The sequence below is a fragment of the Pteropus vampyrus genome, unplaced genomic scaffold, assembly GCF_000151845.1.
Source record: "Pteropus vampyrus isolate Shadow unplaced genomic scaffold, Pvam_2.0 Scaffold138, whole genome shotgun sequence".
NCBI classification, from domain to species: Eukaryota; Metazoa; Chordata; class Mammalia; order Chiroptera; family Pteropodidae; genus Pteropus; species Pteropus vampyrus.
Genome location: NW_011888919.1, coordinates 155,760 through 170,314, shown reverse-complemented (window position 1 = coordinate 170,314; position 14,555 = coordinate 155,760). Strand labels below are relative to the sequence as shown.

Below are 14,555 nucleotides of genomic sequence, written 5' to 3'. Positions count from 1 at the left end.
GTCTTTTCCCAAGTATATAAAGTGTTGTGTTCTCTAGGTTTGGTATGTTGCCTTAGTAGATCGGGTGCGTCGGAAGGTGGGTTCAGTATGCCAAATCTGCTGTCGCTGTGAGTTGCTGTTGGTTGGTTTCTTCTTTGGGCCTATGTCCCCTGGACTGGGTTTCACCATTGGCGTCCGTCTTTCCAGAATCTTTTGCACGTAGCTTTGATACATTTTATTGCAAATGTTTTCTCCCTAAAACTTACCAAGTCGGTGATTAATTTTTGTAGCAGTCTTTTTTGTTGTTGTTGTTGTTACAAATATCACACTACAGATTGTGTTTTGTCTTTTAAAAAGAGCACACCTGATCTCGGTCTGTCCCTTTCACATAGCTACTTTGACCATGGATAACTAGACAGGATGACTGGAGTCATAAGCCAGAAGAGGCATAGCCAGCCTCATTTGGTTTCACTACCCAGTCTGTGCAGAGGTGAAAGCATACGTTAAGTTCTGTTTCAGTGTCTGTGACCTTTCAGACATGGCTCCCTGTACTCTGGGAAAAGCTTAACACGCGTTGGATAACCGTCAAGTGGTCGCAGATGGTCTACTTGTTTTTTAAATGGAAAGCCCATTACACGATAGTTAAGCATTTGGGTTGCGTAGATTTTTCACACCGTTATATTTCACATACACATCCGTTCAAATATGGACTTAGAATGAGGGATCGTCTGTGCATTTTGTCCTATTTTTCTTTTTCTCTTTGATTCATTCTGTTTTGTAACTCCAGATAGTAGAACATTTTCTCTTTGGACAGAAGTCTTCCCTTCATGTTTTTACCCATAGTAACCACATTCGGTTTATGTGTTGAACGTCTAGCAGGTAGAGAGCAGCTTTGTTAGAATTGAAGCGCGGGGCCAGTCGCTCGTGTGACACCCATGTGCGTCTGACAGTCACTCGACTCCTCGGGCTTCCGTTTGGTCAGTTGATTGCATGTTCAACTGTGACTGTCTTACCTTCGAGATGTGACTTTTTACCTTGGGTGGCTGTGTCCCTTGAACGACACCAGAGGCACGCATTTCTGAGTGTTACTTCAGTGTCTGGGCTGCCAGATGAGAGCAGGGAGGCTCTATCGACTGAAAATATCGTCGTGTGAGTTCTTCTCCAACTTCCTATGTTCAGGAGAGAATATGGGCAATTTAGAAATCGCCTTCTTGGCCCTGATCCCAAAATTTCTCTCGAAAGATGGTTTTTATGCAATAAAATTTAGCCATTTCCAGTACGTCGGCATATTGGAGCAGAATCTAGAGGCCTCCGAGCAGCATCGGTAATCCCACGGAGGGAGCCACCGGCTCGTTGTCTGCAGCTGAAGGAAGGGCACGTGGTCTGTACCCCTTTCATCCTTAAATTCAGATAAAGTTTCACATCGAAAACTGGAAAAATAGTCTCAACGGGACTTGTTTATCTTCTTTATCTTAACATATCAATCAAAAGAAGGGAGAAAAATGCCCTTGTATTTAAACATGACCTTTGGGTCAATTTAAAAAACTAGTTTGGCTTCTCACTGTAGCTTATTCAGCTTTTAATAGACTTAATCATTTAAAAACAACTTATACCAGGTTATTCTTGTCTTTTTCCTATTCCTGAAAACTCAAACGTTTATATACATACATGGATCAGGGGAAACAAATTCATTGAATGGCTTTTACTTTCTATTTAAACACGTTTTGGAAAGGGACAGTCTCTTGATTTACATTTTCTACACTGAAACCTACAACTTCTCTTTTGTCTTTTAACCGTAGGGTCCAAAGAACCTGTTGTACCAGTTTGACGCTGGCGCTAGACATGCCCAGAGAGACCGCTGGTTAGGATGTGTTCAGACATCAGGGCGGTGACTCACAGTCTGCAGAACTGACACCCAGCCGGTTCTTTTCTTTCCGCAGGTGTGCCTGACCTGCTGCTCCAGGGATGTCATAGTTAAAGTGGACCAGATCTGTCACAGAAACAGCATCAAGTTCTTCACAGGAGATGTTTTTGGCTACCATGGATACACATTTGCCAACCTGGGAGAGCATGAATTTGTAGAGTGAGTGTTGGCAGAGAAGGAGGGAACAGCAGTGTCAGAATGTAGTTTTATTCACTGAACCATTTAAGGGAAGTATTTTACTGTGATACTTAGAGCATTGGGAAACCAAATCATTAACAGCTTGTGATACATAGGTCGTGTGCTTGGAATTGTGGGGGATGTGGCCTTTGCCTTCCAAACTGATGGGCTGACCTGAAGTATGAAGAGCAGAGCTCCAGGTGGTCACCGTGCAGCACCTGGGAACCTGATCGGTCCGGGCTTCAGGGCCCCAGGCACATGTGCTTGGACCGTAACCACTGGTTGCCCAATGTGGGTGTGCGTGTTTTCACGTTGAGAGATAGTAACACGAGTACGAAATAGTTAGATGGGCAGCCGGCGGCACGCTCAGCCAGCGTCTAGCCCGGAAAATCTCCGAGGTCCAGACACTGCTCTGGCGTAGCAGAGACCCCCTCCTCTCATCTTGAACGTTGTGGTTGCCGACCGGGGCGGTTCTCACGTGATGGGACCTGCAGTGTTTTGAACTAGTAGCTTCTGGATGAATGATGAAAGGCGATGCCAGTATCGTAAAACTATGCGAGTTGGGTCTTGGCTGTAGCTTTTTGACCACCGTCCCCGCTTTTCCCCACGAGAGGTGAGGAGACCCTGCTGGGTGGCAAGTGAAGCTTCCTACCAGGAGTCAGAGAATGGCTTTCTCCAGTTCAGCTTATCAGAGGAGTCACTGAAATTTCTCTGGCCTGCAAGTTCCTTGCCTGTAAAATTGAGATGAAGAAAGGACAAGTGTCTTCAAGATCTCACAACTAGCGTTTTATGGCTTTGGGAACATTAGAAGTGAGCGAAGAAGACATGCTAGAGAAAAGCAGTCCGGGTGATTTTAACGGGAGCTCACCCCATGGCACGGGGGAGAAATCCACTTTGGCTGTTTATTTGATGATTCAGGTGGAACGTCCATAAAGTTTATTGAGAGCTTAAGCAATATATGTTATTCTCTGCAAGAATCCTGTCAGGGGGCGCTGCTCCCCCATGGTGGGTAACTGGCTTGTCAGTAGCCAGTGGCCAAGCTGGAATTTGAATCCAGGTCTGTCTGACTCCAAAGCTTTTGGCTCTTAATCACCATCCTGTTCTGTGAGCCGCCGATGTTTTTTGTTTTAATGGTGGGATTCCTAGGGTAGAACTGGATTCTCTCCCTTGTCACCCTCTAGGGAGAAAACCAAAATTGCCAAAGTGAGCCAGGGAGTGGAGGATGGACCTGATACCAAGAGAGCAAAACTGGATTCCTCTGAGACAACTATGGTCAAAAAGGTATGTGTACTGTGGGGACAGGTTGGAGACCCTGGGCCTCGTAAGGGACTACGGAGGAGGCAAGCGGGGCGGGCCTGAGGAGGGGTGGACTGGAGGGACTGGGCCAGAGCGAGTCCCACTCAGCAGCCTTGAGGGATGATGCCACGTGTTCTTTGTCAAGAGAGTAAGAAATTCAGATTTCTTTTTTAACGTTCTGTCCCAAACTTTTTAATACTGGCAACCTGCTCGGTTTGAGTGCTGTTCCCATCAACACAGGTAGCTAAAGAGATGTCTGTAGGACTTACTTAGTCTGTGGCCCACCAGTTTGACCCCTGGCATGTGGAGTAGTGTCAGAAAGACTGTTTTTGAGCTAAGGCCATTACTTTTTTTTTTTTTTCCTTAAGTCCTAAGTGGGCAGGAGATCGTTTAAACTTGAATTGCTTTTGTTTTGTTTCTTTAAAGTTGTGTTTTGTTTTCATCGAATAACCTTTCAAGAAGAAAGACCTCAGTGTTGACACATGTTATCAGGTGTACATTTATAAGCGTATACTTAGAGTCTTCTTGGAACTGGTGCGGTAATTTAAATCCATTTTCTAGGAAGAGGTATGGGAAGAGAATCAGACGATGGTTTCCTAGTCAGTGGTGGGATCCGAGAAGGGGATCATACGGTGGAGAAAACAAGACGAAGTGGCCAGAATTGGTTTGGTTGAACTGAGAGGAAAGACGCGACCAGGCTTATATTTCCTCTTCGCTTTGTAGATTTAAATGTCGAGAAAGGAAAACAGCTGGTCCGAGCATGGAGTTAAAGTTGCTCTAAAGGGGGGATTCTGAGAGTACAGAAACCGCAAAAGAGACTGCGGAAAACCACAGAAGTGGGCCTCTTCAAGTTTCCAGCGAGGCCGTGTTGGAGACTTTTTTTCTTGCTCTTTATGTTTGCACTGGAATAGTTAGATGCTGTGCGTGTGACACAGAGGAATTATTAAGCCCTAATTTTAGTGTCTATTCACAGGACCATAATTATCCAGAGTGAACATTTGGTGTTTTGGCCAAAACTTGGGTCCTTTCTTCCTTTTTTTCTTTCTTTTTGAGGCCCAGTCAAGCCTTATCTGAATAGCTCCGTGAGTTTGGTAGGGGGAGGTAGATTGTTAACTAACTGGGGAGGAGTACAAAAGCAGCTTTGTGGGTGCTGTCAATTTATAAATCACACCCTCTTACAAGGGTGACACTTGGCCTTGGTGTGAAGGGTTTTATGGCTTAAGGGCTTCTCTGACTGAGGCCCGTCTTTCACATTCAAATAGAGTGCCTAGCTCTGTGAAGCCTTGCACAGCTGGAAGCAGCCACGGTTGGCCTGGTGGTGCCCACTGGGGCGGATCTGGAAACCTCTTTTGGGAGCCACTTTATCTAGCTATGAGGGGAATGCGGGCAGCCCGGGCAGGCTCCCTGCAGCCCTGCGTACCATTCCTGGGGCTCTTCGGTCCCAGAGCTCTTTGTGCGGCCTCTGCCTACGTGGGGCCGAATTTGAAGGTATCAAAATATTCCCCAGCTGACATTGTTAGTCAGCTGTTTCCCCTGGACAATTCAGGCTTGGATTCCAACCCGAGCCCTTGAGGTTGCGGGGCATTCATTGCATTCCTGCCGACAATCTCCGGGATTCCAGACCTTGCCTTTGTGCAGCCTCAGGGAGAGGAGAAAGGACCAGGAAGGCAGGAAGGCAGGAAGGCAGGAAGGCTGGGCTGCCGTGGGTGTGGGTGGCGGCTTCGCCTCCCGTAATAACAGGCCACCTCCATTTGGGCAGAGACTGCCTCCATGGTTTGGGAGTTTTCTTCCAGTTCCAAAATTCCTTGATTCAGATTCTGCCCTTTTGCATAAATTACATGGACTAGCTAGTGGGGTTGTGCACAGAGTGCAGGATGGGGGTGGGGAGGCAGCCACTTCCTGTTTCCTGTGAAAGGTTTCCGGTTAGGGTTCCCTTCCCCTCCCCTTTTTCCTTAGGTTCAACCAAATGTTGTAAAGCCACTACTGCTTCAAGGTACACATTGTGCTCCTAAATTAGAAACGTTAAAAAACAGAGGGAAAACAAGGCTCGTGGTTTTCACACTGTCTAGGAAGACGCTGGGCTCTGCTAGCACGCGTGCCGGCGTGATAGATACAGCCCTGGGAAGCCATAGTCCAGAGACAGGTGCTCAGTAGTTTGTTTGCTTCCTTCGGTGCCCAGGACGAGTCGTGAGACAGATTTTATCTGAAGCGGGTCTTGGGCACAAACCCGAGGTGGCCCCTAACGTGCAGCAGATAAAGGAGAGAGCGATGGTTCTGAGGCGAGGGGCTCTGAGAGCTTTCCCGGAGGAAGAGTTATTAGGGTTGGTATGTGAAGGCCGGTGTGCCAGGCACTGCAGCCAGGACCGGCATTCAGTCACAGGAGACAAGATCGCCAGAAAGCCCAGATGCAAGACGGCGAGTCTGGCTTCCTTCACTCCGAAACAGCCAGCTCTTTCTGTACCTGCGAAACGCCCACTGTGTACAAGGCACCGTACTGGGTGCTGGGAAGCACATCCAGGCCTTGTTGTCTTTGTTTACAGCTGATGCTGAAGCTGAGAGAAGTTAAACTAATGTAGGGAGGAGGCAAGAGAACTAAAAGTTAAATCAGGCCACATTTAGAGACTGCACTGTGCCGATCAGCCCTGCGGCCAGACCAGGAGGACGCGTGCAGAGCAAGGGGAGATTTCTGCTGGGATCACACGGCTCTCAGACGGACCAGATGGGGAGAGCGCAAACAGCAGCCAAGGGCACCCGCTCCCCCTGCAGCTTAGAAGGCGAATCAGTCCCCTGGGAGTTTCTAGGATAATTTGAAGTTTTTTAAGGATGGTGGGATAAAATATGTGAAAATTGGTGTCATTCTGGAGAAACCTTTAGGATAAAAAGCCCCCCTCCCACCCCCGTGTTGCTGCTCTTGTTTCTTATTACTAGGGGCTGTTAGACATGAGCAGGTGCCCAATGGTGGTCATTCGCCCTAATAGCTCTTTAAAAAATTAAGCATAAAGTAGGATTTGTTCACGACGTGCTAAGAAATTCAGAATTCAATTTTAACCTTTGCTTCTGAAATAGTAGGTGACTCATTTGGGCACTGTTCATCCTCTTCTCACGAATTAGTTGTGAAATGCCACAGCACAGCAGTGACTCGTCATTTCGATGTCCCCTCCGCAGCAGCTTGCTGACAGCTCTCATCCACCCCTCACTTCCATCCTTAAAGAAGCGTTCCTGGTGACCTGGTGACCGACTAGCTTGATTCCTCCCTCCTCTCTGCAGCACCTGGCTTTGCAGTGACGAGTGCTTGTCAGTGCCTCTCCCATCAGGGTTTGAGCTCCACGAGGACAGGGCGGCCGGGCCGCTCCGAGTTCCCTGTGCAGTGCCCAGCACAGTCGCAGTCAGGAAGTGTGTGTTCAGTGTCGCTGCAGCTGCTCCCACAGCATGACGTGACAGCTCTGGAGGAGATTATTGTCATTTTAAGAAAATTATTGAGTTAACTTTCTTTGTGATAAACTTAATGGATTAGCCTCGTAGTCCAATAGTTTTCGTAGTATGGGTTGTTTGAGCTCAGCCGAAAGAACAGAGTTCTAGACAAGACAAGGGATGTGGCCAGGAGTATTCAGAAGTAAGTCATCGGGTTGCCTGGACCAGAGCCTTCAGGCCAGAGAGCTGCAAAACCCTGCTCCTTGTCAGAGTCACCTAGCTTGGGGGTGGGGAGAGGAGGTATGGGCTGCAGAGAGTTTGCTGGAATGCCGATCACAGGTTCTCTGGCTCGACAGTTTCGGAGTGTCGGGTGGGTGCTAGTGGTGCCTTGTCGCACAATCGGTCTGGGTTTTTTTGTGATGTATTCGATACACAAAAGTCATGCGACATCAGTGAAAGTTAGGGGACATAACAAAACACTATCCAAATTAACAACCAGAAGGTTTCCAGGTCCGCTGCACCGGTCTGTGAGCTCCTCCTCCTCCCAGGGCCGCTGGTCCACAGGTGCGTGTGGACCCCGTAAGGTACCTGAAGGGGCGGACATGCCCTGTGTGGCGTGGTGGCTCATCCCGTGTCTGTAAGTCGAAACAGTGGACTGAAACTTGTGCGATGTCGCAGGTGCGAATCAAGGATGTAACTAACCATGTACCCACCACCCAGTTTAAAGCACGAGGCATCAGCGGTGTGGTCGAGGCCCGCTGCTGTCCCTCCTGAGCATAAGGGACCACTGCCATTAATCGTGGTTCTCATTCCTGTGTATTTCTTACTATACACGTATTACTCAGCAATATAGAATTGTTCGATATGCTTTCGAACTTCTTAAAAAATTGGCTTCATATTCTACGTATGCTGCCACCTGCTTTTTACGAGCAGCATTATGTTGGAGGCCATCTGTGTCTGTGGTTGTAGGGCTTGGCTGTCCATTATGGTAGCCACCAGCCGCATGTGGCTATTGAAATTAAAATTAGTTAAAATTAAATAAAATAAAAAATCTGTTCTTCAGCCTCACTAACCACATTTGAGATGCTCAGTAGCCACGTGTGGCTCTCGGCGCTCGTATCCGAGGGCGCTGATCTGTTCAGTGCTGTGCTTTTCACTGTGGTCCCTGCCTTGGGAAGCTGTACCATTTGAAGAGAGTTCAGCTAACGGTGTAAGAGGGCTTGTTGTTAGTCTTAACTAGACTATCAGATCGAAATCCCGAAGGCTCAGAATTCTCAAGGGAGGAATTGGTAGCGGCAGGGAGTGCGCCAGGCATTCTAGACGGGGATCCCTGGGCCGAGGGCTTGGGGAGGGGGTGGGGTGGGCGAGGTGTGAGAGGGACCTGTTTTGGTGTAGATCGGTGGACACCACGCCGGGTGCTTCATCTGAATGATCCTTCCTTTTCTGAAGACACTGTCAAGTGTGTTTTCTCCTTAAAAGTCCAGCGCCAGTGAGGTGGGAAAGGCAAGGACAGTGTTTGCACCTATGTGCCACAGACTGGCCGACTGGGTTGTTTTTTTTCATTCTTAATGGTTGTGAGCAAAAGCAGGGGCGGGGGAGATGTTAACTAGAGGCACAGGAGACCTTGAATGACTACTGTGATCTGAGAAGGATAAGGAGCAGCCGGCAGCCTCCGGGCAGCAGGAACTTGGCCTTTCTCCTCAGAGCCCTGTCAGTATGTCTGTCTCTGTTCCCAACTGTCAGGTTCTCAGTTCCCAGGAGGAAGAACCTGGGTGGTCAGGTTTGGCCGTGAGCCTTCTCCTCTGTATTTGTCGCCTGTGGCCGGAGGGCTAGTACACATTCCCGACAGGGCCATTGTGGGCCAGCTTCCAAATACTAGAGAACTGCCTAAGGTCACAAGTTAGTGGCAAAACTGGGAATTTTATTCTGCCCTTAGATTTTGGGGAAGAAAAAGGGCTTCTCTCCTTGACCCTAGAGCTCTGTAAGGTCCCACTCTGTCCTTCCAGCCATTTCCTCTCATGGGATCAAGAAGCTGGGTCCACCTGGGCCTTCCCCGCTGGTTCTAGACCACATTCTAGATACCTGGGACCCCAGAATCTCCTGCCCGGAAAACCCTGGCTTCCTTCCCAGGCTTTGTGGGCTGCTTCCGCATTCTGCCTCGAGTGCAGACCTCTGCACAGTGTCCGCACGCCTCGGCCTGGGGGAGTGGATATCTTTTGAGGAAAGGATGGGTTGGGGGCCACACACAAGTGCAGAGCCTCTCGCATTGTGGGATAGAGCGAAGAGACAAGGAAAGGAAAGGCGGGGGCAGCTTTCCCAAAGAGCGTGAGAATTCCCAGTTTGGACCTGGTCTTCCAGGTGGTTATGGAAAAGGTGTATTTGTCAAGGCAGGGGAATACAATACCCTTTAATAGCTTGTTAATGTGCTTTACAACTAAATACGCAGAGGTGATCTGCAGGTTTTCATCTGTACTCTCGCCTCAGGCCCCGAAAGGCTTAGTTAGAGGTGGGCCTAGCTGTGACTGAGGCTCTAAAACACAGCCCTTCTTCTCTCGATCAGCAGTGGATTGATGAATCAGTGGGTTTTTATCATTGCCCTTAGCCAGGCAAACACTCTGAATTAAGGTGTTAGCAGTTTTTCAGACCTGATGAGACTTCGTGTCCTCTTGCGATGGCATCCCAGGACCATACTGCTGGTGGCTTGATCTGCGTTGTAAGACTTGGTGAGAAGGGCCTGGCAGTCTGTATCTGGCACTTATTGTCACTAGGCTGACTACATGACTTATCTTTTGAGGTCAAACAGATCCACTGACAAAAGTTTGAGCGCAGTACAAACATCTCGTATACCAGCTTTTACAGACCCCAAAGGAGTGAGTCTGGGAAGGCAGAAAGCCACCATAAAAACCATGATTGTTTTATCTTCACTAGCAAAATGTACTTTCATCTATTGAGTCTCTTTTGGTCCTTAACAAGCTGTGTAAACTTCCTGATAGCTGATCTTGGTTCACTATCTGCTACATTATTTCGTTACTGTCTCTCTCTCTCTTTAAAAACTGTGTGTGTGTGTGTGTGTGTGTGTGTGTGTGTGTGTGTGGAGAAAGAGAAGAGAGACACATTCTCTGTAAGTTTGAAATGATTGACACGCGTGCACATACCCATCTTAGACCCCTTACAGGTAGCAAGCACCGAGACCATGCCAACACGTTGCCCTGTTCATCACTCCCAAGTATTTCATTCTGTATTTTCTGAAACAAGGCATTTCCCAGAACCACACACCAATCATCAAAATCAGGAAGTTACCTGGTTACATCACTACCCTCTAAGCAAGCCTCAGACCCCATTCAGGTGTCACCGTATTCCAACCTTGTCCTTAACGGCAAAACGATCCAGGTCAGAATCATATGTGCATCTAGATTTTCATGACACTTTGGGAGATGGCAAGCTAGTCATTTTGTAAAACGTCTCTTACTTTGGGTTTGTCTGATGGTCCCCCGTGATTAGATTCTTCCATGTACACATTTTGGCAAAACTGTCATGGCACAGGCGCTTCTCATCACAGCCTGTGGTCCGGTGCGTGAGCCCCACGTGCCCCTTTACTGGTAATGTTAACTGTCATCGTTTGAATAAGGTTATGTTTGCCAGACTTCTGTAAATACATTCCCCTTTTCTTGTGTGACTAATACGTATTTTGTGGAGAGGTATTTTGAAAATGTGTAAATATCCCAGTCCTCATCGAACTTTGTTAATTTTAGGTCTGTGGACTAATGGGTACTAGTTTATTTAGAGCGAGGTGTCCTATTTTTATTTCTTTTTATCCTAAAATTGTTCCGCCATGGACCAGTAGGAGCTCCTTTAAGCTGGCTCCTGATTCTTCTTGACATGTCCCCGTCGTTCTCCGAGCACTTCCTGGTTTCAGGCCCAGCAAGACGTTGCCGGCTTCTCTTGCGCCCTGGCCGCCCCGGCGATGCAGTCATCCACTTCTCCAAGGGCCATAGTGACTAAGCCCGAGATCTGCATGTGCGGTGCGCTCGGTGCTCCCAGGGTGTCGATGGACACACTCACACACACACACACACACATTCACACACTCACGCGTATGTACATTTACTTATCTGTCTATGTGCTGAAAATAAGTTCACACCATTAACGATGGGATTCATTCTAGTTTTTTCTCTTGCCATATTTCTAATTCTCTGACACTGAGAAACCCGGCTCCCCAGATTCTCAGTACGTTTACTCTTTGCATCAAGTCCATGATGTCATCAGCCTGGTCTGCCCTGTCCCCTCCAGCTGGGCCACCAGCCCCTCCACACACACTCTTCCCTGCCCTTTCTCAGTCCCAGCAAGTGGCTTTTGGACTGAATTGTTCAGGAAAGGAAAGGGAAACCATTTTTCTCATTCACATTTAATTGTTTATGTTTTATTCTTTTAAGTTTTACTTTTTTGTGTGTTCCGTTACATAGTACCATTATAATTTGAAGCAATAATTAAGCAGTTAGTAATTGTTTACGTTTTGAAATGTAAACACATCATGGCATTTTCCAAGATGATTTATCTTAGTCGGTTTCAGCCAGACCGCCTCCTACCACAGGGCTTGTGCAAATGCCGTTTCCATCGCCTGGAGCTTCTGTTCCATCCCCTCTGCCTGTTCTTGCTGTTACGTCGGAATTGTCATCCGGCATCATTGGCAAGCCGTTCCTCTACTGGAAAACATTTATTTTTGTTTGTTTTTGTGTTTTTGTTTACTGTTACAAAGACTGTTTCATCGAATGTCTTTGGATGCACAGTCTTGTTTACTTGTGCAAGTATTTCCACAGTGTTAGGTACAGCCAGAGTTAACGAAGCAGCCAGAATGGAACTAGGACTTTAGTTTTGCTCCTCCTTCCTTCCATCCGGGGAGTCCATGTTGTTCACCGCTGTGTCCCCAGTGCCCAAGAGGAGCACACAGTAAGTGCTCAGTAAATGTCGATTGGCTTTGAATGGGACTCAGCTTCTTGTAATGAACAGTAAGCCTCAAATGACCTTTCTCCTAGACAGTGAAGAGCTGCTGCCTTGCGACTTAAAGCTCCCGCAGTGTGTCCTGAGCTGTTTTGCGTTTCTCCTACAGAAGGTGGTCTTCTGCTCTGTCAAGGAAGCTCTGGAAGTGGACTGGGGCAGCGACAACGCGGCGGCGGCTCTGAAGCGCACGGCTCCGGACTACTTTCTCCTCCAAGGTGAGGCCTCAGAGCTTCTGGCAGGCGCTGGGTGCTGGGTGCTTTGATTCCTGCGGATGTGGCTGCAGAGTCCAGACGGTTTCTTGGTTTGTCCTGAGTCGAGTTCCACACTAGCTGGTTCTCAGTGGCCACAAAACCACGTGAATGGAGACAAGGCCCATCATTGAGCTCTGGTTTCTTAATGATTTTTGCTTTTTTTAAAAAATCGTGTGTCGAAATCAGCTGCCCTCTGAAGTTGAGCCCGAGATAACAGTGTCATACATCAAGCAGCCACCCAGTACCGCCCTTCAGAGTCCTTCCTTGGCCCCCAAAGCGACCTTCCTCTCTCGGAAGGTTTTATTTCTCCCTCTCATGCCGCGCTGGTGCTCAGTGGGGGGGTGTTAACTCAGTATCCTTTGGCCTCTCAGTGTTCTTCTGCCTGGCACTTTTAATTTTTTAAATATTAGTTTAAAAATAATGATCATGACCATTGAGCGCTCATTAGTATGAGCTGTTGGGGGTAGATACTGTTACCATCCCTGTGTTACAAACAAGGAAACTGAGGCACGGAGAGATTAAGGTTACTCATTCTCAAAGTTATACAACAAGTGAGTGTAAAAATACTGGTTTCTTCATTAGTGTAAAAATAACCCGTATTTATTACAGGAAATACCAGAAAAGTTAAAAAAAAATCACCTCAATGGTTTTGTGCTTTTTGGGGACATGCTTCCCAACTTCTTTTCCATGTCCCAGTTCATGTAGCACGATATCTGCCTAGGCCACTGGAGTCCCTCGGTCTCTTGCTGCAGGGCCCGAGAAAGTCAGGGCCTCTGCAGAACTGTAACCCGCTCTTGGGGAGACTGAGGTAGAGATGTAGCTTTTCCTTACGAAATCTGCAGAGCAGGTTTTGGTGGCATTTGCACAGCCTTCAGCCTTCCTTTCCCCGGGGCCGAGATGAGAGCCACACGCCCCCACCTTCTCCTTCCCTTTGTCTGGCAGAAACTCCAGAAACCCCCCAAGTTCAAGTCAGGACGGTGGATGGCTATGTGTGTGGGTTGCAACAATTGTTCTCTCCCCAAATGGAAATAACTAAAACTATATAAAACTTTCTTAACGTACTAGTAAGATCAGACAAAGCTAAAGTTTATCTTTACGTTATCTATGAACAAAACTTTTCCCGTACTAATTAATGATGTTAACCAGATTGGGGAATGACCTATTTTAAAACAGTGTCTGTTTGTGTAGACGTAATTAAATGGGTTAAGTAGGAATGAGTCTTATGCGTGTGAGTGGAGGGCTCAGGAAAACTCCCTTTCAAGACTGGGACGGGGGAGTGAGGGGGTGCCACCTGGGGTCAGCAGTGCACCCCTGTCTGGGCTTCAGAGTGAGCAGGGGCCTTGCTGCCTGGGAGACGCTGACTGCCCAGTCCCTGGCACTAGGAAGCCCTCGGGGGACGGTAGCTGTGGAGGTGCAGAGGTTTGGGGGGCAGCCTGAGCATTTCTAAATGCCACGTACAAAAGGAGTCAACTGGTATTTAAGTTCACCGTGATCCGGTGATTCCCAGCCGGGGGCAGCTAGGGCCACCAGGGGACATTAGCAGTGTCCGGAGACATTTGGTTATTACAGTGGGGGGGTGTGGTGGGGAGAGGTGTTACTGGCATCTACTGGGGGGAGAGACGTTGCTAAATACCCCGTGACACGTGGCACAGAGCAGCTCCCCATGACAAAGAGCGAGTCTGGCCCCCGTGTCGAGAGTGCCGAGGTTGAGAGACCTTGATCTGATGCTTTGCAGTTTCCAGAGTACTTTCTCATCCAGTGCGTCCTCACGGCACCCTTATGAGGTAGACAGAATTATCCCCAGTTTGCTTTCTTGACATGAGGAAACAGACCCAGAGAGGCTTCATGTTTTGCCTAAGAGGACAGATTGTCGATGGCAGAGGACGTGGGACCTGAACAGCCCAGGGCTTTGGAGTCTGATAATTGATTCTGTGTGGTAAACCTGGTGACAGCCAGGCTCCATTCCCAGTGCTCATCGGGTCCTCGCCGCATTCATGCGAAGTCGCTGCTGTGCCCCTAGGTGGAGGTGTTTGGAAAGGCACAAGACTGTGAAGACCCAGGCCTGTGGCCATCCCCGCTCCCAGGAGCCTCTCGAGATGGGGAGGCCCAGCGGGCACCCTGGAGACAGTGTGGGGAGAGGCACACATTTAATCCAGGTGTTGCTGGCCTTGCCCGGGCGGGGGGAGGGAGTAGGAGCCTTCACGTGCCCCGTGCGGCGGGTGGTGGTGCGCGGTGGCTCAGGCCCTGAGCCTCGGGTCAAAGCAGACCTGGTGTTCAGTCCTGCTCGGACCGTGTTTTGAGGTGAGTGATGTTGAGTCCTAGACTTAAATTCCCTGAGGCCCATGGCCATGGGTGTTAGTAGCACTATCTGCAGAGGGTTTCGGAGAGGCTGGATGGTGAACTACACGTCAAAGGCCTGGCACAGGGCACGTCCTAGGGACCTGTGTTGTCCACAAAGATGCGTGTGGTTCGTTTGTTTGTTTGGCGTGTACTAGACGTTCTGTGGTAGGCTGTTTACC

At 48.5% G+C, this 14,555-nt stretch overlaps 1 protein-coding gene across 1 annotated transcript in view; it reads left to right on the top strand.

Moving 5' to 3' along the window:
- SAE1 (SUMO1 activating enzyme subunit 1) overlaps nt 1-14,555 on the top strand; it is a 52,837-nt gene that overhangs the window by 9,964 nt on the left and 28,318 nt on the right. The window contains exons 5-7 of the mRNA XM_023535206.1: nt 1,920-2,062; nt 3,262-3,361; nt 11,895-12,000. Coding sequence (XP_023390974.1) covers nt 1,920-2,062; nt 3,262-3,361; nt 11,895-12,000 — 349 coding nt within the window. The remainder of the gene's footprint in view (nt 1-1,919; nt 2,063-3,261; nt 3,362-11,894; nt 12,001-14,555) is intronic.